Source organism: Alligator mississippiensis, chromosome 4 (genome assembly GCF_030867095.1).
Source record: "Alligator mississippiensis isolate rAllMis1 chromosome 4, rAllMis1, whole genome shotgun sequence".
In the NCBI taxonomy this organism is placed as follows: Eukaryota; Metazoa; Chordata; order Crocodylia; family Alligatoridae; genus Alligator; species Alligator mississippiensis.
Genome location: NC_081827.1, coordinates 101,326,521 through 101,350,625, shown reverse-complemented (window position 1 = coordinate 101,350,625; position 24,105 = coordinate 101,326,521). Strand labels below are relative to the sequence as shown.

General features: G+C 43.0%; 1 protein-coding gene across 11 annotated transcripts in view; it reads right to left on the bottom strand.

Moving 5' to 3' along the window:
* The window catches only part of RBFOX2 (RNA binding fox-1 homolog 2), a 264,854-nt gene that overhangs the window by 30,511 nt on the left and 210,238 nt on the right, over positions 1-24,105 (bottom strand). For 8 of the 11 annotated variants that reach the window (XM_019489284.2, XM_019489282.2, XM_059726425.1 and 5 more), the window contains 2 exons: positions 12,448-12,501; positions 1,005-1,097 (listed from right to left, as the gene is read on the bottom strand). In XM_019489284.2, the coding sequence (XP_019344829.1) occupies positions 1,005-1,097; positions 12,448-12,501 (147 nt within the window). The remainder of the gene's footprint in view (positions 1-1,004; positions 1,098-12,447; positions 12,502-24,105) is intronic. The other 3 variants (XM_019489285.2, XM_059726424.1, XM_019489283.2) reach the window with 1 other exon arrangement.

Genomic DNA, 24,105 nt, shown 5'->3' with positions numbered 1-24,105 from the left:
AAGAAAAAAATTAAAAATAAGCTTCTTCTCTAGTGCTTTTGTTTCACTTACCGCCAACTCGTACCATCGCCAGCATTGTGTATAGTTACCATGGAAAGAGTGAGTCAAGTGAAGGGCCCTAAACGCTAAACCATCGAAAAGGGAAATAAAAAACAAAAAACAACAAAAAGAAAAAAAAGCAAAATATGCAGACATCTTACTCAAAACGGCGGCTTTTTTGTTAAATTTATTTATTTCCTTTTTTTTTTTCCTTCTTTTAAAATATTTAGTACTTTTTTTTTCTTTTCTTTCTTTTCATTTTTTTTTTTTTTTTTAAAGAAAGAGGGAGAAGGGGAAGATGCCAGTTAGCCTTCAGCACAGTGGAACAGAAAATGGGCGAGCACCAGGCAACGGCCTCATACACAGCTACATTGGCCAGCCACAGTTAACCCTTCCAATTGACAACTTTCCTGACAGAATTTTTAAGAGTTAGATTTTGAACTCCGAGAGAGATCAAGAAAGCAGCCACAGCATGTGTGTGGCTTCTTCCCCTTTACCCTCCCCTTCCCACTCTCAATTTCATCTCACACTCATATGGAGGAGAACTGGCCTCTAAGGAAAGAGGGGATATACTGGCTGGCCCCCTGCTTTATTGTTGGACACATCAGAAATCGGACAGTACTCTTTCAGTTAGTTTTATTCAGGCCTGATAACAGGAAATCGGAACCTCGCAAACTGAAGCAAAGGAAAATCAAGGCAGAAGGGCAAAAATTTGGAGTGGGTGGGAAAACAACTTAAAAAAAGAAAAAAAAATAAGTAAAGAAAATCTCCAAAACAACGTAAAATATTTTTAAAAGGCGTGTCACTTTTATACATTTCAGTGCAGGGAGGTGAAGGACACAGACACAAACACACACGCACACACAAGACTGGGATCCAAATGTGAAATAAGTGAGGCAAGACACAAAAAAAGAAATAAAAAAGAAGAAATATAAAGAAGAAATTGAATTACTGAAGACATGCACCTCGATTTTACGGCCCTCTACCACGGTGCCGTGTAATTTCTCCCTGGCCCTGTCTGCATCAGCACTATTCTCGAAAGTTACGAACCCGAATCCCTGCATGCAGCGGGAGAAGGGGGGAAAACATGCACATCGTTATATATTGAAATACTGATCTCTAGGTAAATAGAGAAAAAATATCACAGTATGAAATTAACATCAGCACAACTCAGCAATACTCTCCTAGAGTCACATTGTTGGTTCATGCATGTTTCATAAATAAAATAAATTAAATTTAATTAAAAAAAAGGAACTGTAATCAGAATAATAATAAATAATAATAAAAAAGAAAACATAAAAGCAATTGAGGCCAGACCAAAAAAGAAGTACAAAGCTACTCGAGACAAATAGTCTTAAAGATAAACAGCAGGCCTTACTCTAACCTAGAAAAGCTGGACCTCTTGTTACTGCCAATTAATGCACGTGTTATTGCATGGACCCCCAAACACAGGTACAATATGTCTGTATTTTGAAAGGCACTTTGTTCTGTTTAAAGACTGCTATGAGAGAGAAGAGGGAAAAGCGAGAGGGAAGTACGAGAAGAGAATGGTTTGGATTCAGAACTGGGCACTAAGAACTTGGTCTTCTAAGCCTGGCTTCAGCATGAACACCGACGTGGCTATGGGCAAATCACCCTTGTCCTGCTTCAATTCTCCTACCTGTAAAATGGGGAGAATAATTTTACCTACCTTTGAGAACAGTTGAAAGGATTAGATGTTTGTAAAGCACCATACTAAGCTCTTCGGAGCAGAGTACATGCCTACTTCTATGCCTGTATAGGGTGTAGTTCAACAGGGCCCTGACACTACTCGGGGCGGTAAAAGAGTAGAATGATTACATGAAATGAAGCTGCAAAGCATTATACATTATTATAAATCACAAAACATTTTCCCTACCTGACTGCCATGAGTCATCATTGGACTGCCATTGTCCAATCAGTACAGCAGATCCAGATGAATGACATTTCTAGGCATGTTGCTGCTACAAGTAGACAGGAGTTAGCTGACATTCTCCACCCAACTGCTACCTTCTTCCTACTTAGGCCCCTATCTTAGTATTCCCTTCTCCAAAATGATATCCCTCATTTGTTCTCAGCTGCATATGGAGATCAAGGGAGACTTCTAGATGTCTTGCACTCGGAAGCTGGAGAACAATGGTTTTATCTTGGCTGACCAGTGTAATTATAATGGAACTATAATGATCCAAAGATTACTGTAACGGCCCTTTAGATACAGTGCCTCTGGCCTACTCACCCCACATGTAAAGGCTCTCTTTCTCAGCAAGACTCATTCTATACTGGTTAATTTAGTCATACAACAGTACAGCATATGACATCACACGCACTCCCATGGGGACGAAGTACATTGTCACAAGCATAGGTCTGACATGACTAAATGAATTAGGAATTTAACCAGGAGGAAATGAGACATGAGAGAGTTCTGGCAAGTCTCAGCATCATTCATTTTCAATATCAGACAATTCTCAATATCTGCCTAGCACTCGTGGTCCAAGATGAGCGTTTCACCACAGATTACTTTGAAGATGCTTGCATAACGTAAGAGGGGTACCTAGTTTCTGTGGCTTGGTATAAACTGAACACTAGTTTTCAATCCAGACAAGGAACTTCTGCTGACACCATCACGCTGGAAACCAAGGGTAACAACCTTGTGTTTGGAAGTCCTGATACTGAACAGAGGCCAAGTTTTAGGGGCTGATGTTTCTCTAGGGAAAACACATCCCAGTTTTGCAGCCCCTTTCCTGCAGCAGGACCGCATACAGAAGGAATAAAATACAGAAGCAGCATCTGGATTTCTAAGCAAGGTTAATAGCAAGAAGCAATTGGGCTATCATTTTTAAATGCCCTTTAAGGTTTTATAGTAAGAACCTGAAAGGGCTCAAGTGATTTCCTTCATGAGTGTTGGTGTTTATCCTTCATAACTGGGTTTTAAGCATAAAGCTGTTTTACTTTGATAAAGTGGGCTTTTTTATTATTTTGTGTTCAGGAAGAAAAAAAATCTTGGTGGATGATTTTAATGCTGGCTTCTATAAGAGAATCTCCTCTTTACCCGACTTAAGAACCTAAACTTTCAGCTAATTACATTGTTCTCATTATTTAACAAAGAGAAAACAAACAATATAACTAACAAGTGTGGATCCCCTTTGCAGTAACTTCAAAGTTTTCTGCTGAAATGAGTCAACATGTGGGCACGTGTGTCAGTAGATCAGGGCTAAAAAGGAACCAGAAATAGTAAAAACCTTTTCTGAACCTGGCACAAACATGTTGTGGAGGGTTGGGGACAAAGCAGTTTATCAAGTAAAGGTATATTACAGATGTTTTAAAGGCAAACTATAAAGAATGAAAAAAATATCCTAGTACCCTGCTCTATTCTGGAGGCTTCAAAAAGGCACCCTGGAAAGTTCTGTTTAAAAACGATTTGGGGGCGGGAGGGCACAGAGGTTGTAGTGTTTAACTTGAAAACCACCAGCCTTGGTTTGCCTAAGGAGACACCGTGGAGATTTAATACAATTTATGTCTTCTGCAATGTTATAGAAAAATTTGCAATGGAGGGGCAGGGGTTTTTATGGCCTATTACACACAGACTAGAACCAGACTCAATTGATTTTAATTCCCACTTTTATAAATAATGCAAGTCTGTGTGCAGACACTGATTTCAGATCATTTCAAATGGAATTTGTCTGGCTTACAAAACAATTTAAAAAAAACCTTACAAGTTAAACTTTTGGGTACTCTCACTACCAAGTAAACATCCACACACAGACTTGGACTGATGCACTTAAAAGTGTGAATTAAAACAAAATTAATTATGTTTTGGTTCCAGCCTAAAGTATAGACAAGCCCTTGGCCAGACTGTACAACTCTGTTTTTAACACCCATTTAAGTTCAGTATTGAATTAACACTTTGGAGAATAGCTAGTGTTAAAGACTCAAAACCTTTGCCCTCTCAAGTCAAGCATAAAACCTCATAATGCATGTCAGAGACTTCCAAGTAAAACTCCTGGAAAAGTAGGCAAGACCAGAGCTGACTTACTGCTAAGGCAAAACCTAAATAATTTTTCATTTCTTTTAAGTTTTCCATGCTGCAGGGGAGGGGAAAAAGTATGTAACTGATTTTTAAGAAGTCCTTTGAAAAGTGACCTGCGAAGAAGAAAGATTTTTTTTTGGTACCTAAATCATGTATATATCTCATTTATATATTAACATATCCAAGACATTTTCCTCAAGCTCAAGACTTCCTGTCTTAGTATTTAAAAAAAAAAAAAAGTCAAGTGTTTCAAGAGAACAATATTGAGTAGCTTAGCTATACAGTGGTGGATGCTCTCCCCACAGCAGTAGATACTGGGGCAAATCAAAGGAGAATAAAGTTCTGGGTCAACAGAGAGATTCAGGGTTTTCTAAACTAGGTTCAATAGGACTTACAATAATTATAAGGCTGGGCATTCCACCCCATATCCCTCCACCATCACTTTGCCACTAACTCATCACCCAGTAGGGAATAAGATCAAACCTCCATGTATATGAATATCACTGAATACCCCAATGACATCTTTCTAGAACAGTGGTTTTCAACCTTTTTTCATTTGCAGACCCCTAAAAAATTTCAAATGGATGTGTGGACCCCTTTGAATTGTAAGTGTGGGTATTCACATACTTGTGCTTGATCACAGTCATTTTTTATGGACCCCTTAGACAGTCTGCAGACTCCTAAGGGTCCGTGGATCCCAGGTTGAAAACCACTGCTCTAGAATGTTTGAGCAATTTGCAGCCTGCAGTATCCCCTTCTTTTCCCAAAGGTGTGTTCAAGGGCCCTGAAGAAACCGAGTAACTGTCACCCTTTTAGTCTGGCCTCAGATTCTGCAATAAATAACAAGCAACAGGATGAGCAGTGTAAAAAATAAATAAATATATATATATATATATATATATATAGTTTTTGAACGTTTCCATCTCTGAAAAATGAGAAAGAAAATTTACCATGTAACCGTAAAGGGAGAAATCAAAAGCAGACGGTTCTCCTGGGTGTGGCCAGAACACAGAAATTAAACAAAAACAAAACTAAACAAAATAATAAAAAAACAAAACCAGAAAATAAAAACAAAGGAAACTAAACAGAGCCCCTTGAAATCCATGCATTGTTAACCCTTCGTTTTTTACTGTGCTTCAAACATTCACCGCAGTAACAGCATCTTTGCCTTGTGTTACTAGAACAAAGCCCTTGAAGGGGCTTTTTTCTTAATTTGCTGCTACATCCAACAATTAATTTTGCAAAGAGAAAAGTCGTTTTTGGTTTGTTTCGGGTTGTTTTTTTTAATTAACCTCATTTATAGATACAGTCAACACCCAAAAGCCTGAAGAAATGACCAGGGAAATCCAGCAGTTAAGGCTACCTGCATTTAGGGTTTTAGGAAAAATGAGGGGACCTTCCACCTTCCTCTACAATCCACCAGAGATGAGCTATCAACAAGACGACAGCAGCAGACAAAGAAACATGTACTTGCTAAAAGCATGCGTACATCTCCTAAACTTCATAAGGGAATAGCTGTAGAACTTCTATTTTAAACTAAAGAAAACTAAACTAAGAGCTTGCTTATATGCAGAATTGAGCATAAGGAGCAATTTTAAAAGGATTTAGCTAAGTCAGTACATGAGAGGCTGTGGAGACGCTCATTTTGTTTTAATCCAGATCTCTGTTCAGTCTTGAATTGATTAAATATCAGCATAAACTAAACTAAAATAGTCTGAAATAAGAGCATCCACACTAGCATCTGCACTGGTTTACATACTCTAAATTTAGCCAGTTCAAGGTTGTGTGTGGATTAGCCCTAAATCCACAGCTGAACTAGGTAGAAAGGTCCTGGCCACATCTCTTTTGCTCTTGATAATTACAAAGGGCCTTGGTGACAGAAGGAAGCTGCATGAGTTTAGACTATTTTTTAAACCATTTAAGTTAAATGGTGGCAGAGCCCCATCTGAATATTCCTATTTTGATTTAACAACACTTGGGGCTTATTTTGCTACAGATTAAATTGACTTCAACTAAAATGAAATAAACCTGGTTAAAACCAAATTAAGGGCTAAGGTTGTGCCCAATTAATGCCATAAATGAACACTAATGCCAAACTTCACTCCTGATCAGCTTAACCCACTTTGAAAGAAGTGTCTACTCAGCGAGTTACACAGGGACAGCTTTTAAATTTACACCTTATATTCATTTGGATCAACTTACACATGTAGAGAATGACCTAGGAGTGCCTAGCCAGCCTCTTATACCACGTTAAAACACAGACATTTAAAATTTGAGCTTTACTTAAAAATGCTTGCCACTTCTGGTGAAGACAAGGCCTACAAATTTCATGAAATGGGTGGGTGTTGGTTTCTGTAACATGCAGCACTATACAAACTCTATCAGCAGTTCATGGAACCTGCTCTTCTGGAGATGGGGCTAATAACAGAATAAGAGTTTCTGTATTGTGAGCATTTGGAAATTGTTCCACCTTGTTATCTGCTCCACTCTCCCTGCACTACAGCCCTCAAATTGAGGACAGAACAGGACTGGCCAGATGCACCAATACTGCTTCCATGTCAGGGAAGTAATTTTTTTATTTTTTTTTGGGGGGGGGGGGGGAAGGGATGGGAGGGGATTAAATTTTTTTTGTTGCAACCTCAGTGTCTTTAAAATGCTCCCATTAACATGCTCCTTGTATGTTAGAGAACTTCACATCACTAAAGGGTTATCAGTGATATGAGCAAACAACTCTGAGCACGGAAAGAACACGAAAGGCTACTCAGGGTATCTCATTTCATGGCCACTCATGGCTAAAGCTGCAGTCTTATTACAGGGGGTCATGGCAGGGGGTTGGACTTGATGATCTGCTCAGGTCCCTTCCAACCCTACCTACTATGAAACTATGAAACAAGTCTAATGATGGGTACAAAACCGTACCAGGCTAACTTACACTGGCTTGAGAAACTGCAATGGGGCAGCACATCCAGTTTGAAAGCTTGCAGATTGCACCAAGAGATGCAAGGAGAATTACCATATTGAATCCAAGACAATGTTTTTCCCTGGTTTAATGGGGGTAAAGTGTTCCTCCTCTTGGATTCAAATTCAGGGTGGCAGAGGGGCAGGCAGCTGCTGCGACTCCAACTCCAGCCCTGACTTGGGGTTGGAATCAGAGCCAAAGCCACTGTCCACCCCCACTGCTTCTGCCTGGCCTGCCCCCATAGCCATCTCTGTCCCCTGCCCCCCTACTGTTTACCCTGCCAACATGGCTCCAGCCCAGGGCACAGAGCACATAGTTGCTCTGGCTGCAGCCTGATCACTCCACTGCAGTGAAAGCTGTCCCAGCCCCTGGCACCAGTGGGAGCTGCCACCACCATAACAGGTGGTATGTAGCCAAGTGGGGCCAGAGCAGCTATGTGCTCAGTGCCCCAGGCTGCAATGAGGCCAAAGCCCTGATAGAAGATAAGCAACATCAGGTGGGGTGAAAGATAGCAGGCAGGGAAAGCAAGTCATGACAAGACAAATCATAGCCAAAACCAGAATTTATATGAAGCTTTACAAAACATTAAAGGAAACGGACATTTTTATCGTTTTTGTAGTCCTTGCTTCGCTGGAGCTTGGGGGAAGCAGGATAAATGGTACCTGGGCAGAGTCCAGTATAAATTAAAAGATTTCTGTGAAACAAAGCCCTTTAATATATGGACAACGGCTTAGGTCACCATTGCTGTTTACACAATTGTCAGGAGACTCACCAACTGACAGCTAAAAGCTATACTCTATAGATGCGACCAATGTGCATTTTTCCAGTGAGGTATAATCCCTTTGAGAATAATCTTCACTGGATTTGCCTCCCTGGATACTATCTACTCTTCCCTGAGAAGTTCAAGACATTGGACTAATTACGTGGTCTAGGTCAGGCCTGTTCAACTGGAGACTGGAGCAGTATATATGAGAGGTTAAGTTGCAGCTCCTGGGCTCCTGCCCAGTATGCCTCCCCTTCTCCTATTGCTCTGGCTTGTGTCTCCAGGATCCCCCTTCTTCCCCCAGCTATGTGTTCTACACCTGGCCAGGGGGAAGGCACAGGGCACAGCCCAAGTAGCTCAGGCTGAAGCCCTGGGCCTGCACAGTGAGCTCTGCAGCAGACAGGAAGAGGGGCATTCATGTAGGGTTGTTGGGTTATCCACACAGGCACATGCTGCAGCAGAGGGGATGAGGGTGTGTGGGAGGGATGCAGGCATGCGCTGCTGCCCTTGATCCCTGCTGGTGCATGTAGTCCCAGCTAGTGCAGCCTGCGGGCAGCACCGTACCTAGACTCCTGGTGGCCCCGGGCATACTTTTAGTAACAGGACCCCTTTGCCAGATCACTATTTCCACCATTTTGGGGCCCCCTTTCTGTTCAGCCCCCGGGCAACCTCCCGGTTTGCCCATGACTGTATCCAGCCCTGCCTGTGGGGCATAAGGCCCCCAGCTACTTATAAACAGCCCTGACCTAGGTTACTCCTAGGAAAGGCAGCAAGGGACATCAATAACAATGGTTCTGCAACCTACAGCTTGTGAGCTGTACTAAATTGAACTATCACCCCCTCACTGGCCAGACTTCCTCTGAATGCTTCGTTTCAGGGCGTTGGTTGTAGCCATGTTGGTCGAAGGACATAGGGAGACAAGGTTCTTTGGGTAGATGTGATATCTTTTATTAGACCAATGAAAATTAAAAATTTTAGTTGGTCTAATAAAAGATATCAGGTTTACCCAAAGAACCTTGTCTGAATTCTAAAGCATTCTTCTTTTGTTATGAACAGTAGGCGCATGTCTCAGGGTGCTGGATCTTGAGTGGATGGTGAAGAGGAAAAAGCTCTGTTTTCTTTTGGTGTAATGTTCCCAGATAGCTTTTTGGAATGGGAAATGGGGGAAGAGGGTCTCATTAAAAATCCTATGATTAAATTAAACATTCAGATTGCATTAGCTCTGCAAAACAGGAACAGCTGTTCAGCTGGTGTACTTGGGGCTGAGACATCAACTAAAGGAGGCTTCTCTACTGGCAGACAGAGTATCCCTACCATCATTCTGTTCTGCATATACTCTGTCCACAGGTTATGAAGCTGCACAATGAACTGGGACTTGCAAATGTTGTGCCGTTTAAAAAAATTCACATGAATCAGAACTAAAATCCTAAGGGCAGGCTGAGAAGAATAAAAAAACCCCAAACAGCCAGTTTCCGAGGAAACCAAAAAAAAAAATCTACTTGAAGGATAATCGAAGCCATTTGGTTAGGCAAGCTGGGAGGAGAAAAAAAAAAACAGAGGCTTTTAAATATTCATTTATGTTTTCTAATGGGCAGCAATACAGTTTCAGTATAAAGGCTTCCAAGGCTAATAAAGTCATTTTAAACAGGCAGGATCAGGAGAGCAAGCTGATTAGTCTGCAGACAGCTCAAAATTTCCTTCCCTCCTCACAATTCAGTAAGACAATAAAGCACTTTTTTTAAGCAGAGCACCACAATCCAGGGCATAAGGTAGTTGTAACATAATTGTATTGCTCATGCCTTAATCTTAATATTTCTCAGGATGTGCAGGATCACAATCATGCACGATGTTGGGTACCTATCCTCCAAAAAAGTTTAATAAAAGGGAAAAAGAAAAACAGAGGGAGGAGCACCAGTCACCTAAGTAAATTCAAGCTGCAGAAAGAAAAGTTAATCAGTTCATCTCGGGTGGATCCAAAAGGAAGAATGCAAGGTACACCTTTTCTCAAATTGCTACCATTTAACCAGATCTGGAGCAATTCCAGCAAACAATCCCTGCCCCAGGGAAGCAGGGACAAATGGCTGCTCAGCCTACAGAGAAGCTTCCAATCAGACACTGCATGAGGGCAAACCCAGGGCAATTTGGGATTTACCTTTGTACCTTTCAAATACTACCAAAATATATACACAAGCTACACCCTTTAGAAACCCAGGGAGAGGAAGGGGAGCATTGACAACACAGCACAAGGCAGGCAGTAGGAGCATCTGCTTTCGGATTCCCAAGACAGAGTAGGCGGAGAAGAAGAGAGAGAGGTTTCATATCGTTAGATTAGAATGGAAACCACAGGAGAGCAGAATTGCATTCAGATTTTTATTTTTTTGCTGAAGGTGGAGAAAGAGCCCAAAGAGTGAGTGAGTGGCCTCCAGACATCCATTTCCTTTGCTTCACCATCATATCACCAAACTGTTGTTTTTACATTACTATGTGAGTACCAGGTGCTTCGTGCAGCTACACCCCACTCAGTAACACGGGGGGCCTCCCATTTTCGTACTAAAGCAGGAATAATTTTGGCATGCTTTCGAAAAAAGAACAAAACAATCATTATTTTGGGTAGAGAAGGATGCAAAGATATCACGAACAGATATTCTTTTGGGTGTTTTCTGGCGTCCATTCAGGCTGTTCCCCATCTCTGAAACAGCAACCATCAGTTTTACAACCACTTATTGCTGCAAAGCTAACAAGAAGTGGTAGAAAGCTGCACAATCAAAAACCGAAGATCTAGAACATCTTCTCTTTAAATTGTTTTCAATTTCAAAGTATTTCTGGAGAGACCAGGACAAAAATCCTACAAGGAATTCTTCAGCAAACAGGTTTTGTTTTAACTGAAAACCAGAAGCCTTGGCCTTAATTAATTTTTTGCACAGATAAGGTTAATAGCCAAGGATTCACAAAAATCAATGTCATTGCCTAGAAAGGAAAGGGCAGCAGTGGGTGTTTAATAAGGGCTCTTTGCCTAGGGGTAGGGAAGGTGATGCATCTATATGTGGAGGTGGGCATGCATGCAGAACTATAAAGCCTGGCTATTGTTGGGGAAAAGGTACATTGCTCTGCTGTTGTTCTTTTTCTTTTTTTTTGACAAAACCAATTGTTTTTTTGTTTTCTTTGGCATTTACATTTAGAAAAGCAGGGATTTGCTTGAGACCAGAGTCTGTTCCCAAAGCTTGAGAAAAATGACTATAGGCCAGCACTCTCTGTGAATTAGCCTTGATTTGAAATATCAGAACTGTGCAGAGCAGAATAAATATTTACAGATCCAGCCATAGCCCACTGTTTTGGTGGAATCACGTAGGGTGTACTTTATCCGAAGAGAAAGAGAACTCCCAAACAAAGCTGTGCAAAAACATATTTGTCCAGATTGGTTAATGGGGCAAAAAAAAGAAAAAAGTGCTGGGCACAAAGAAGGAATACAGAAGGGGTCGAGCCTTGGGTCTTTTATGTATAAAACACCCCCCCATTTCTGGTTTCCAGATAATACATGAAGATTAAGAAATGTCAAAAATGTAGTTTTGGAAATATAATGAGATTTTGTACAGAAATCTGAATATTGGTATGCCCCCAAGGGAACAGAGAGGCTACAAAGGGCTGTGAAAAGCCAATCCAAGGGGAAGAAAGGGGTTTTAAAAATAAACTGCTTAGCTGACTTGCACCTTCAAAATCTCATGTGAGGGAGGAAATTTTCGTTTTAATTGAAAATGGGAATCTTAGCATTGATTAAGTCAAGCATAGTATAGGCATGCACTGTGCAAGCTTCCCCCACAGAGCTCTGCCAATGCACCTCGCTCCTGACCTGCAAAACTCCCTGCTATTCCAGTGCTGGACCTCCTGGGCAGAGAAAGAATCACATCAATTTGTCATTGTGATGATATTGCTTATGTGATGAGAACCAATTGCCAATTAGGACAAAGATCACTGAAACTCACTGCATTTGACCCTAGCAGCATTTGAAGCCTGCTCTCCAGAGAGTTAAATTAGCATCAACACTCAGCAAAACCTCCCTTCTGATGCATTTTAACGATTAAAATAGCTGTGTAATTAGAAGTTCAGTGGGAGGGGCTCACACGGGAAACTGCAGATGCTTAATTTAAGCATCAGATAAATCCATCATGAAAGGCCAGTATCTCAAACACCTATTTTGTTTCCAAATACAAAGAAAAAATTCCCTTTCACATGCAAGAGATTCTCCTTATCCTAAATAGACACTCGCCTATGCAATAAAAATGTTGCATAGCTTTTAATGTGCAACACAAAGTGTCACCTTGCTCTGCCTTCCTCAGATAGCATCGCATTGCTAATGCAGTGAAAAATGCTGCTATGAAAGCTCAAATGACTCCTACATTGTTCAAAACATTGGGGAACCTGATCCCATGTTCAAGAGGAAGGATCGCGAGTGTTTGGACATACTGGCCAAGCTCAGATTCTGGAGTCAGAGGGAACAGAGCCAGGTTCCCAGAAATAGTTGTCCCCTCCCCCCAGTCATGCCAGTTCCTGCTGATCTCCGCAGAGTATATTCTCCAGGCAATGAACTGCCTTTTACTTTATGCAATCAAACCAAGAGAAGCTGGGTACAAAGCGAGGACTTACCTTGGAGCCACGCTCATTAAAGATTATCTCGACATCGAGGATTTTGCCGAATTGCTGCAGAGACAAGAAGACAGAGATTTATTTTTGACTGGCCCCTTCCCATATCTTTATTTCTCCTGTCCTGTTACATGCAAGAGGGGAGGTCCTTATCTGGGTCACAGGTGAGAGCACAAAATTTCAGTGATGAACTCCAGAAGTACCCCAATGCTTAGTTTGGGACCTTCAAACACTTGTCACCAAAACCGTAGCTTTCTCATAAATATTTTCCTCCCTCACACTATTTAGGGCCTCATCCTTACATGCCTGTTTTTTCAACAATTCTTCATGCGACTGTTTCTTCTCAAACTAGCAACACTTCACAAATGTAGCTGTAGCACTTCAAAGGGGCTCTATCACAAAGAGAAAATCAAGTGTAATTCTGCTTTTCTAAAGAGGATAATCATACAAGATTCCTACACTTGGGTTGCACGTGCTTAGAATAAACCAAACTTCCCTCAGGTCTCAGATCTTCTCAGTATTATGAACCCCAAACTTTCAAGAAGCACAAGTCATAGAAGCACGAGTTATAGAATTATACAAAATCAAGGTTGGAAGGGACGTCAGGAGGTTATTTAGTCCAACCTCCTGCTCAAAGCAGGACCATCACCAACTGGATCATCTCAGCTAAGGCTTTATTTAGCTGGGTCTCCAAGGATGGAGATTCCATAACCTCTCCGGATAGCCTGTTTTACTGTTTTATTACCCTCTTAGTGAGAAAATTCTTCCCTATATCTAACCTAAACTTTCCTTGATGCAATTTAATACCATTGCTCCTTCTTCTGTCATCTGCCACCACTGAGAACAGTTGCCATCCTCTTTCGTACCTCCCTTCAGGTAGTTGAAGGCTGTTATTACATCCCCTCAGTCTTCTCCAGACTAAGTAAGCCCAGTTCCCTCAGCCTCTCCTCAAAAGTCATGTGTCCCAGCCCCTGAACCATTTTGGCTGCCCTTCATTGGACTCTCTCCAATTTGTCCACATCCTTCCTGAAGTGGGGGCCCAAAACTGAACATAGTATTCCAGATGTGGCCTCACCAGTGCTGAATACAGGGAAATAATCACTTCCCTTGACCTGCTGGCAACACTCCTACCAATGCAGCCCAGTATGCCTTCTTTGCAACAAGGGCACACTGTTGGCTCATATTCAGCTTATTGTCAACTGTCATCCCCAAGTCCCTTTCTGCAGAGCTGCTGCCCAGCCTGCACTCATGCATGGGATTGTTTCATCCCAAGTGTAGGACTTTGCACTTGTCCTTGTTGAACTCCATGAGATTTCTTTTGGCCCAAATCTCCAATTTGTCTAGCTCACTCTGAATTTTAGCCTTACCCTCCAGCATATCTACTACTGCCTCCAGCTTGAGGTCATCCACAAACTTGCTGAGGGTGCACTGTATGCCATCTCCCAGGTCATTGATGAAGACATTGAACAAAACCAGCCCCAGGACCAACCCATGGGGCACTCCACTTGATACCAGCTGCCAACTAGACATCAAGCCATTGACTACTACCTTCGGAGCCTGATGCTCCAGCCAGTTTTCTATCCACCGTGCAGTCCATTCATCCAGCCTGTACTTCCTTAGCTTGCCTGCAGAAATGTTGTGGGAGACTGAAACAGAAGCCTTGCTAAAATCAAAGTATACCACATCACTGGTCTCCCCACATCCACAGAGCCAGTCATCGCATCATAAAAGGCAATGAGGTTGGTGAATCCATGCTGACTGTGCTAATTGTATAATGCTCACTTTCTGGATCCTTAACGTGAAAAATCTGAGCCATATTCACAGAGGTGCGAAGAAGTCACAACAGGAAGTAAAAGGGATTAGAGATCAGCTTTCAACGTATCAAGTGGTATCAAAATGTTAAGTACTCCAAGAAATCAAGCTTAACACACCTCAACTTTTATATAAAATAGTAGTAGATACATCTGACAATTCTGGCCTTGTTCCCTCTGAGCCTCTGTCCCCTGCATCTGTAAAACTGATATAAAAACACATTCTTTTCTCCATCTATCCATTGGCAATGTCTGTAGAAGGAACCAGGGTTGCATTGCATAAGGACAGTTTCTTCTCATCTACTTGTGTAGCAGATGATCAGTTTGCTAATATCTGGTGGTAAGACCAAGTTTGAATGAAGCCAATATATGCACAATATTTTTTGCATCACCCTGGGCATCACTTCTTCCTCCAATCCTATAGAGCAGCTTAAGCTTGACCGTTGCTGGGCAGATCATGACTGAAATATTATTTCTTGTTGATGTCTTTGCATGAGGTGTGGATGCCTCTGTAAAGGAGACTTCTTTCTTGTTAATGTAGTTGGGTACAACATACGTGCTAGTTACTGCAAAGAAAATGTTTAGTCCTATTATCATGGAAACTGTTTGGCTCTTGAAAAATGCCATCTTCAAAGCCTTCAAAATTACCAGTTTCTTTCCCAAAGGAATCATCTTCTTGAAACAGAACACACAGTGAAATTTATGGTAAAAAAAAAAACCCAACTATGTCATGCTATCTTTGCCCCACTCCACCCAGTACAGCTAAGACCATTATCACATACCACTAATCATAAACTGTCTGTTCACCCCAAGAAAGAGTTGAACTTGCTGAACAGACCTTTCATGTGGGCAACAAACCCAGCCCACTATATTTAGCTTCTTGGGGCTGGCAAGGCAGTCACTGGTATTGCTATGCAAGTGATTTACCCCTTCCCTACTGGTGGGGCTACGTCCAATCTCTGTCCCATAGATCAAATGGGTGATGAGTTTTCCAGATGATGGAATGAGATCAAACTGTGGTAGTATTAAAAGATGACATATAATAAGACTCCTCAGTGAGAAGTTCCACATATTAACCTATATATAACTAGGAATTCACATGTATGCCATTTTATCCAACTGTGCCACATACTATAAGAAAGACCAATCACTACACTATAGCTCGTATTTTTTGTTTTGTTGATCCCAAATTCAAAAATACACAGAAAAACCTGTCACTAGCAATAAAGGTCTGCAGTTAAATAGCTTACACATAACAGCATGAACTGGCCTGGAGATCAAGCAGACCCCCAGGGTTAAAAGAACATTGTCTAGGTTGCAGTACCTAGCTTTCAGATGTTTGACAGTGAGTAAAATGGGCATTTCCTACACAATCTTAAATAAACTGGGCTCACACATCTGGGTCAGGGGGGTCTGGTGATGTAGTTAAAGACTATCATAATGCACGTATGTAAAGGGGAAGGATTCAGACAGAGGTGTCAAACTCACTTGGGTCTCCAAACTGGATCCCACCCAGCGTAGTAAGGAGCAACTGCAGTGGTGGTCACTGCAGCAGCAGCAGCTTGCAATGGTGGATGTGCACAAGCAACATCACGCCAAGCAGTCACAGGATGACTGAGGGCTGTGTTGCACAGCCGTTGCTTGCCTGCCTGTCACTGAAGACCATGTCCAACAGAGGCCCCAGGACCCCGAATTCTGTGGCAGACCGGACCCCCAACTTCCAGTAGCCTGCTGAGCCAGATGGACTGCAGAGCCATTCCAGAGCCAACCTGCAATCCACGTGTTTTAAAATCCTAAGCCAGGGGCGTCAAACTAACCATAAACCTGCAATGTCCGAATTTGGGCTCCTTGATTTTACAACCTAAATAACTTCCTTTGAAGATATTGTTTTTAAATATCATTTCCCCAAGTTTTCTAAAGAAGGAAAAAAGGTAAAATCAGAGAGCATTTGGTGCAATTGTAACAATTCTCAATGGTGTACCATCAGCAGAGTTGAAACATTGACCCTTCAGCACTACAGCATAGACTGCTGTCACGTGAGCTGTTAGGTGGCAGCAGAAGAAAAGCTATTACCCCAAAGGGAGAGTAGTCTGCTACATCAAGTGCTGCAAATCCCCCAGCCTGATCTGCCTTTCTCTTTCCCATCTGGGGGTTGTGGAGAATATCAGCTCAGTAGGGTGCCTAAAGAAGCCAATGGGACTGGCTGAGTCTAGGTTAGGAGTTGGCTGGAGGAAGCCTACCCATCTCTTGCACATTCCTCTTTGGGAGTTGGAGGAGTCCCAGACTCCTGTGGTGCTTGAGGGAAGCGTGATTATGGATTACTCAAGCCAGATGCTTAACTGGTATTTAGTATGCGAGTGTATGGGGGGTTAGGAAAAAGTCCATCTCACTTCCTGCTCCACAATGCTCCCCTAAAGGTTACTGACCACTTATTCCAACAGGTCTGAAAAACCCAGCCTAAAGCTGCTCTGGCAGCTCCTAGTATTATGGCTTTCACCACTGCTGTGATGATAGCAAAAGCCCAGCCCTAAGATGTATTTAGTTATTTTGGCAACCTGCCAACATTTTACTGAAAAATAAAAACCAGAGCTGAGAGAGTGGTGAATTTTTTAAATTGATGTCAGTGAAAGTGGGATTTAATGTAAAAGGTAAAAAAAAGCACTTCTCTAGCCAGAAAGTGTTCACTCTCCTCACCCCTACCTCCCACCAAATATCAACACCATTCTGCAAACAACGGACATGTCAAAAGCTAACAAAATGTCACCAGTTTTAATAATGGAAAATGTTGCTGCCCAAAATGTAGGGACTGTTAATAACTCCCTCCATTTTTTTTAAATTAGGAATACACATACGTCTGTTTTAGCAGTTACAGACAGCCTAGCCAAATGCAAGGGACTGGGACTGAACCTAAAATCTTTGGGTACAAAGGCACAAGCTGTTGCTACTATTTTCATGCTACCAGACCTGGTTCATTAGCTCAAATGGCAGTCATAAACTTCTATATGTGCTCCACCAATTACACAGGAGACAGAGCCACGGTGTTCATGTGGATTTGCTAACATAAAATATGTTCCCTTTGAAAGTCTATGTGACAAAGTGAATGAGATTGGCTACATCAGAATCCCAACGTTTATTCCCAGCTCTAGCTGATGTGACTGTACAAGCTCTCAGTGGTCTTTTTTGTAAAATGAGTGAAAGCTACTGTCCCTGAAATAGTAGCATGAGGCCCTGGTAAATAATAAATGGCTGCAAAGGGCGCAGAAATATGAACAGCAGTTAACTGAGACTGGAACGGAGTCTTCTCGTTTGCAGCCTGTGCACTTTGCCATAAGCGGTGGTGCATTCTGTGGGCAAGAGTCTGTGTTTCTCATTTCATCTCCCCACCTCAATGATGTGAAGACAGGAACTTTTTATGAAAGTTCCTGCAACAGAGACTATAATTGCATTTATATGCAATGTATTTGAGAAATCTGGCAACTCTTTTTTTGTCTAATGAGACATTGGCAGTTTGTTAAGGCCCCTCCTGTGTGCTCTATTCCAACTGGCCCTTCCTCAGCATCTTCTCTGGGAACTCTGCAATAACCGTTCCAGAATGTGCAAGGATAAAGAGTAACCTTTAAAGTGCCAACTAATAAAAAATGTGAGCTCTCCATAATCCACTAGACCAGCAGTACCCAATCTGTGGTACGGGTACCACCAGTGGTAAGACAACCTGTCAGTGGTCCGCATTAACAGATCTACTATAATTACTTTATATGACAAAAATTTGCTGGTAGTACTTAAGGTTGTATCATTTTAAATTGGTGGTGCACGATCTGTCAAGAGTTTGGGAACCGCTGCACAACATGACAACAGAAGTAGAATAAGCTAAGGTTTGACAATCTCAAGACACCACAGAACTAAACTTCACCTTCCCTTAGAGGCTGGAGAATATAGTAAAGACAATACCATTAGTTGTAAGAAAAGAAATCCTTACAGTTCATAGCACCCCACTCGCTTCATAATCCAGTAAAAAGGCAGAGTAGTCGTTAGAGATCAGAACTCCTAAATTCTGTGATAAATCCCAAATAAGTAATATACTGACCCCCTCCACATGGAAAACAATCTTGAGTCCTCAGGCTTGGAGTGATTCTATCAGAATATCTTGCATTCAAGATCTGTCTATGTTTCAGACAGCAGTGCAAGGTAAAGATCTGCAAGCTAGCGTTAAACTAGCTCAGGTTTCAGTACCATCTATCTTAGCACAGACTAAATCTGCCTTGCTTCTTGGCACTATAAATTAGCCCACACAGTTCTTTGTGATGCTGTGACTAGACTGCAATTGAGCTGGCTAGTTTTATACTAGCTTGGAGATCTCTGTGCAGCAATGCAATCCACAGTGTAGATATGCCTTCAGGCAAGATACAAGGATACCTTTTGGAAACAGGATGATGGAAACAAAAAGGATTAACAAATTGTAGCCCTAAAAGCATTTAGCACCTGTAGAGACAATAAATTATCTTCAGCTAACTATATTAGGGCAAACATCTTGTTTAGCACCATTTGGAACTCTTCTAATAGATCAGACCTAAATAAGGAAGCCACCCAATGCAGTGGCACAGGTTTCCAATAGGGAATACATGCCACAGCGGTCTTAGAAATCAGAGAGGCAGGAAACCTTGTACAAAAACCACTATTCCCACCTAACTGAAGTGGTCTGAAAGCTGCCAGTAAATAAAGCTGTCTCGCTGCCAGACAGACAGGCAGGTATAAAGGTTCCCTTAGAACCAGCACAAGTAGAGTAACAGTTTGATTAGCTTGCCATGAGCTGGCAGAATCTACTAGGTAACTGGGTTTTCTACATCTTTTATATTAGGGACTTCATTAAACAGCTACACAAGAGGATCTCAGCTTAGATAATATTCCACCCCCTCCTGGTGTACAGATCTTCCTGGCACCTTAAGTAAAAGCCTCTAAATGTTGCTGCCAGGTAAACGACAGTCACCGCTGCCTTCCCCAGGAATATTACCACTGAATCACTTTGCATTCAACAGCAAACACACCACTTCTGTGTTAACAAGAAAAGCAGCACGATGGCGAACAGAGGTACTGCCACCACCATTTTGGGACATAAGTGCCTAGTCATTAGGGCAGCCATTGGAAGGAAGTAGGCTGTTCACGCAACATTGAATGAACATTTTCCACTCAAAGGCATGCAGTGTATCAAGATAATGTCAGTGCCTCCTATAACTGTAGCCAATAGCATCCATAAAAAGGGAGGGACACAACCTTTTGAAACTCTATTTCTTACCGTGAAAAATACAAGGAAATGAAAAGCAGTCACAACTTTTATTATGCCTTCTGAACACCAATGTCTGAGAATGTGGGAACAGAGGCATATTTAGAAATTCAAGACAAAATTTTCCCTCCATTATAGATGCTCAATACACCCAGAAAGGCTGTCTGCAGAATAGTAGTTTTGACATAAACATCCATTTTAACTGCTGTAAGAGGAGGCGGGGAGCAATTGCTCAGGACAGTGCATCAGCTGTTACACTAGAGCCTGCCTGGATGACACTGTAGTGATGTGTTAGCTAAATTGCCCTAAATGTGAACCTTAAAGTTGGAGCAGTTCCCCTTTACTTGCACTGCTACAGAACCAGTAAATGTAACAATCAGCTGCATCTTAACACCTTGTATTCCTGTCCTTTGATACTTATCCAGTTGTTATGTCCATCTATATCCTTAATCAACATGCTGTCCTCTGGAGACAAGACTTCTGGCTGTTCTACTCTTGATATTGGGGTGAACTGAGATTATGAATCTCAGAAGTGCGAAGTGACCCAGAAGATTCTCCAGATGCCCAATTCTTAAGGTTACAGAACTGTTAAATATGGAGTGTGGGTCTCAACATATTAAGTAGTTTGATTTGTACTGAGAAGTGGCCTACCATAAACAGATGGCTGGGACAGTGTCCCAAGACAAGCTGATATGGACTATAAGTCAACAGAAACAAAATGTACCACTGCCGCCTACGTGACTTGGCAAATCTAGGGTGGTACCGCACTGTCACCTTGAATATATGGTAACAAACAGGTATAACTCATCACCATGCTGGGTAGTCCACAAAGAAAAGACCCTTTCTCAAAAGTGAAAGAGTTACTACCACCCTACCTCCTTTCTCCAAGACATGCATGAGTAGGTTTTTATGTTCAAGAAGAGCACCTGCTTCAAGAAAATTTCGAGTAGACAGATCCAATATCCATGAGTTGCAACTTCAGGGAGAAGCGCTTTAAACTCCAACCAAGTAAGAGTTAGGTTCTGGAGGAGTCTGGTGACAAGGATCACTAGATTAAGGAATATGCTACCTAAAGGGTACCACTAAGAATGCATTAAATGCTATGTGGTGAAGCACAAATCCTCACATACATGATGAATACCTGCAAAAACCCAAAAGTAAATCAAGGGAAATGTTACAAAAGAAGGAACAACATTAATCAAAAAGTGAAACTTCTCAGCCTAGACTAGGGTGGGCAAAATATGGCCTGGGGCCAGATCCGATCCATCAACTGATTGAATCCAGCCCACGGGAGGTGCCTGCCAATTGATTGCATCTGGCCCATGGCTGTCCCCACAGTGCTCCACATGGGGTCAAGCCCCACTGGAGGCAGCCAGGCCATACTCCTGACCAGACCCACCTGCTGCTCCAGGCTAGGCCAGCGCACAGGTTCTTGGGGGGCTGATCCCAGTAGGGATGCAGCCACCAGGTGCTGATCAGCTCTCCTTGCATCCAGCAGCAGCTCCTCCTCCTGGTACTGTTGTACCACTCGGGGGGGGAGGGGAGGGGAAGGGGGGAGGGGAGGAGGAGCTTTAGCTATGTGGCTCCTGCCCCAGCATGCAGGGTTCCGGCTGAAGCTCCTGGGTGTCTTCCACCCACTCTGCCCATCTGGTGCAGGCAGCTGAGTGGGAGAAAGGCAACCGAGAGCTTCAGCCAGGCAGCTCCTGACCCAGCGCATGGGGCTCCAGCTGCCTTCCATCCACTCAGCCCACCTGATGCAACGAGCAGCTACTTGCAGGTGGAAGGCAGCTCAGAGCTGGAGTCGGAGCCTCGCACACTGGGGCACGAGCCACTCTGCTGAAACTTCCTCCTCCACTGGAGTGGTGCAGCAGGGGCAGGGGCAGGGGATGGAGTAGGAGAAGCTACCACCGCTTGGAGGTGAAGGAAACTGATCAGCACCCAGACGGCTGCAGCTGCACCAGGAGCAGCCCCGCTGGTAAGATGTGTACAAAGTAGGGGCTGGCCTAGTAGGTGCAGACGTGAGTGTCACATGGGCTGCCCTGAGCAGGAGCAGTCAGGACTCGGCCCCATGCAAAGCACTGTGAGGGCAACTGCGGACAGCACCACCCAGGCAAGCTCTGCTACACACACCCTCTGCCCCCTCCTGCCTCCCCTCACCTCTGGCTGGTTCTGGGACCTAGAGTCCAGGCAGTCCCCTCCCCACCAGGCGTGCACACACCTCCCCCCATACACATACTCCCACGCTCCCACCTCCCCCATGGGGCAGAGGCATGCAGGAATGAGTATACAAGTATTGCTTGGGCATGTAGGGATAAAAAGTCAGGAAGGCCAGAGCACAATTGGAGTTGCAGCTAGCAAGAGATGTGAAGGGGAATACAAAGGGTTTCTACAAGTAGGTCAGTAACAAGAGGAAGATATGGGAGAATGCGGGTCCCTTACTGATTGCAGGAGGCAACCTAGTCACAGAGGATGGAGAAAAGGCTGAAATACTCAATGCCTTTTATACCTCAGTCTTCACAGGTAAGGTCAGCTCCCAGGCTACTGTACCTGGCAGCACAGTCTGGGGAGGAGATAAGCAGCCAACAGTGGTGAAAGAACAGGTTAAGGACTATTTAGAAAAGCTGAACATATACAGGTCCATGGGGCTGGACAGGATGCATCCAAGGGTCTTGAGGGAGTTGCCTGATGTGACTGCAGAGCCACTGGCCATCATCTTTGAAAACTCATGGCAATCAGGAGAGGTCCCGGATGGTTGGAAAAGGGCAAACATAATGCTCATATTCAAAAAAGGGAAAAAGGAGGATCCAGGGAACTACAGGCCACTCAGCCTCACTATTTCTAAGCACTTAGAGGAAAAGAAGATGATCAGGAACAATCAGAATGGATTCACCAAGGGCAAGTCATGCCTGACCAACATGACTACTTTCTATAATGAGATGATTAGCTCAGTTGATCAGGGGAAAACAGTGCATGTATCAACTTTAGCAAGGCTTTTGATACCATCTCCCACAGCATTCTTGCAAGCAAGCTGAGGAAGCATGGGTTGGATGAATGGCCTGTAAGGTTGACAGAAATCTGGATGGATCATCGGGCTCAACGGGTGATCAATGACTCAAGGTCTAGTTGGCAGCTGGTATCAAGTGGAGTGCCCCAGGGTTCAGTTCTGAGGTTGGTTTTGTTCAATGTCTTTACCAATGACCTGGAAGATGGCATACAGCACACCCTCAGCAAGTTCGCAGATGACACCAAGCTGGGGGCAGTAGCAGATATGCTGAAGGGTAGGGCGAGGATTCAGAGTGACCTAGACAAATTGGAGGATTCGACCAGAAGAAATCTCATGAGATTCAACAAGGACAAGTGCAAAGTCCTGCACTTAGGATAAAACAATCCCATGCATGAGTACAGGCTGGGGGCTGACTGGCTGGGCAGCAGCTCTGCAGAAAAGGACCTGGGGTTACAATGGACAATAAGCTGAATATGAGCCAACAGTGTGCCCTTGTTGCAAAGAAGGCTAATGGCATACTGGACTTCATTGGTAGGAGTGTTGCCAGCAGGTCAAGGGAAGTGATTATTCTCCTCTATTCAGCACTCATGAGGCCACATCTGGAATACTGTGTTCAGTTTTGGGCCCTCCAGTACAGAAAGGATATGGACAAATTGGAGAGAGTCCAGCAGAGGGTGACAAAAATGGTGATGGGGCTGGGGCACATGACTTTTGAGGAGAGGCTGAGGGAACTGGGCTTGTTTAGTCTAAAGAGAAGCCTGAGAGGGGAATTAATAGCAGCCTTCAACTACCTGAAGGGTGGTTCCAAAGAGGATGGAGCTGGGCTGTTGTCAGTGGTAACAGATGACAGAACAAGAAGCAATGGTCTCAAGTTGCAGCAAGGGAGGTTTAGGTTAGATATTGGGAAGAATTTTCTCATTAGGAGGGTAGTAAAACACTGGTTAACCAGAGAGATTGTGGACTCTCTCCATCCTTGGAGGTTTTTAAGATTTGGCTAGACAAAGCCTTGCTGGGATGATGAAGTTGCGGATGGACCTGCTTTGAGCAGGGGGTTGGACTAGATGACCTCCTGAGGTCCCTTCCAACTCATTTTCTATGACTCTTTGAAAACTTAATACAACAGAATGAGCAGAATAAATTCTGGAGGAACTGAGAAGTAGCAGTGAAGTCTATTGGGCAAGACCTGTAGGGAGCTACAGTGAAACATGAGATACGCTTGTAACCACTGCCATAGTATAAAACTGTAGGGTGTTATGAGAAGGTTGAGGACAATGCAGAAGTTTCTGCTCTTTCCATGACACATTCAAAAAGGGACCAAATGGTAAGATTCCCAAATTCCCAGGTTACAAAAAACAAGCACAACCATCCCATCCGAACCCTTTCATAGGAAAGCGGTGGAATTTCTCCCAGAAGCTGGATTAAAGTTTATACTTTGAAGGGCTATCTAATCTTATTTTAAAGATTGTCTTATAGAGTGCGTCCACCATCTCTCTACTAAGCTGTTCTAATGTTTAAATTACTCACATTTTTAGATAAATTTAACCTTGAAATAAAAGAAAAATTCCTAA